This window comes from Bison bison, unplaced genomic scaffold (assembly GCF_000754665.1).
Source record: "Bison bison bison isolate TAMUID 2011002044 unplaced genomic scaffold, Bison_UMD1.0 scf7180017846537, whole genome shotgun sequence".
In the NCBI taxonomy this organism is placed as follows: Eukaryota; Metazoa; Chordata; class Mammalia; order Artiodactyla; family Bovidae; genus Bison; species Bison bison.
The window spans coordinates 11,537-13,717 of NW_011477110.1; the positions used below are offsets into that span (position 1 = coordinate 11,537).

The 2,181-nt window shown below is 61.8% G+C and overlaps 1 protein-coding gene across 1 annotated transcript in view; it reads left to right on the top strand.

Annotated features, from left to right (window-relative positions):
- The window catches only part of LOC104988675 (tenascin-X-like), a 16,848-nt gene that overhangs the window by 11,355 nt on the left and 3,312 nt on the right, over positions 1-2,181 (top strand). Inside the window, exons 11-13 of the mRNA XM_010840078.1 lie at positions 769-1,092; positions 1,408-1,743; positions 2,002-2,124. Of these exons, the coding sequence (XP_010838380.1) occupies positions 769-1,092; positions 1,408-1,743; positions 2,002-2,124 (783 nt within the window). The remainder of the gene's footprint in view (positions 1-768; positions 1,093-1,407; positions 1,744-2,001; positions 2,125-2,181) is intronic.

Genomic DNA, 2,181 nt, shown 5'->3' on the forward strand with positions numbered 1-2,181 from the left:
CCACAGCTGCCAGCTGCTCCCTATCACCCTACTGGATCATCTCTTACCTCCCGGCAGCGGCCTTGCCCGGATAAGGCAAACCCCCTCCCGTGGATGAGTCAGGAGCATTTTCTCAAATGGAAAATTACTGGAAAACAAGGCAGGCAAGGAGCATAGAGAGCAACAGGAGTGACTGCACTGATGGAGTTCCCCTTCCAGACTTCCTAATATCGCACCCTCCCCTCCAGCCCTGCATCAGCCTGGCTGGTGGGAGTCGCTCTTCCAGCTCTCCTGCCAGTTCCATCCTCAGGCCTTCTCAGCAGGGAGACCCCTGCGCCCTGAGCTCAGGGAGGGACTGAGTGAGTCCTGCCTCAGGCCATGGCTCAGGCCGCCCTGGGGGTTGGGGAGGGAGCAGGGCTGTGCAGACATCTAGAGTGGGGCATGCTGAGACTTCGGGGCAGAGAAGGAGAAAACAAGTGAAGGATTCAGGCAGCATAGGAGCCCCACAGAGAGGCCACGGGGCAACTGGGCTGGCGCTCAGAGAGGTCTGGGTGGGGGGTGGGGGAGTCAGGGTCTCAGCAGGGATGCAGCAGATTCAAGAGAAGGAAGATGCTAGGAGAGTCTGAGTCCCTGTCTTCTCTCCACTTGGCTGCTGTGGCCAAGATGGAAAAGTGCCCCCCTCAGCCTCAGCCCTGACCCCCTCCATCTCTGGAAGGTGAGATGGAATGGGAGGGCCCCTCTGCACCCTCTACCCTGCACTCAGCTTCTCCCTGGGCTTCTCCCACACAGCCCCAGAAGAGGACACACCAGCGCCCTGGCACGCAGCCACGGAAGCCCCCAAGCCCCCTGAAGGGCCCCGCCTAGGGGTGCTGGCAGTGAGGGATGTGTCCCCGGACTCCCTGCGCCTCTCCTGGAGTGTGGTCCAGGGCCCCTTTGACTCCTTCGTGGTCCAGTATCAGGACACAGATGGGCAGCCCCAGGCCTTGCTCGTGGGGGGCGACCAGAACAAGGTCCTCGTGTCAGGCCTGGAGCCCAGCACCTCCTACGAGTTCTTCCTCTACGGCCTCCACGAAGGGAAGCGCCTGGGGCCCGTCTCAGCTGAGGGCACCACAGGTACCACCCAGAGAGGGACTGGTGTCCTGGCCTTGGCTGCCTCTAGTCTGGGACTGGGAAGGCGAAAGGGGATGCCCAGAAGTGGTGCCCACGGGGAAAGAACATGAGGGCGCCATGGAGGGAGGAAGGGGCGCTCTGGCAGGCCTTGGCCCTACACACGTGTTGTCATTATGGGTCTGACCTGTCATCGTGGGTGGCAGCCCCTCATTAGCCCCATTTTACAGAAAGGAAATGAGGGCCAGGAAGGGACCTGCCGCAGGGCACCTAGCTGGTGTGCTTCTGTCTCCAAACCCTTCTCTCCCACCCACTCTGCAGGGCCAGTTCCTGCGGGTCAGACGCCCGGAGAGCCAGGGCCCAGGCTGTCTCACCTGTCGGTGACTGATGTGACCACGAGTTCACTGAGGCTCAACTGGGAGGCCCCACCCGAGGCCTTTGACTCCTTCCTGCTCCGCTTCGGAGTCCCATCTCCAAGCACCCTGGAACCGCAGCTACGTCCCCTGCTGCAGCGGGAGCTAACAGTGCCAGGGACACGGCGCTCGGCCGTGCTGCGGGACCTGCATCCAGGGACCCTGTACACCCTTACATTGTACGGGCTGCGTGGGCCCCACAAGGCTGACAGCATCCAGGGCACAGCCCGGACCCTCAGCCCAGGTGAGGTTCCATCCTGGGCACATAGGCACCCTGCCCCAAAGTGGGGGTCTTGTACTTTGTAGGGTGGGACCTAGTGCCACAGCCAGAGTGGGAGTTGGTGAGTGGTGGAGAGCTTGGAATCTGCACAGCAGCTTCCATTACAAGTCCAGAGGAAAGGTGGGTGGTGGTGAGCATGTCTGGAGGCTGTGGGGCCCTGGGAGAAGGAGCCTCCCCACCCCGTGCCCTCGTCATCATTCCTACGCACATCCTTCCCGTCAGTTCTAGAGAGCCCCCGTGACCTCCAATTCAGCGAAATCAGGGAGACCTCAGCCAGGGTCAGCTGGACACCCCCGACATCCAGGGTGGATGGCTTCAAAGTTTCCTACCAACTGGCAGATGGAGGTAATACCGTTCGGCCTGTGTCCTTGCTCGTTTCCCCCTGCACCCTGCCCATCCCGT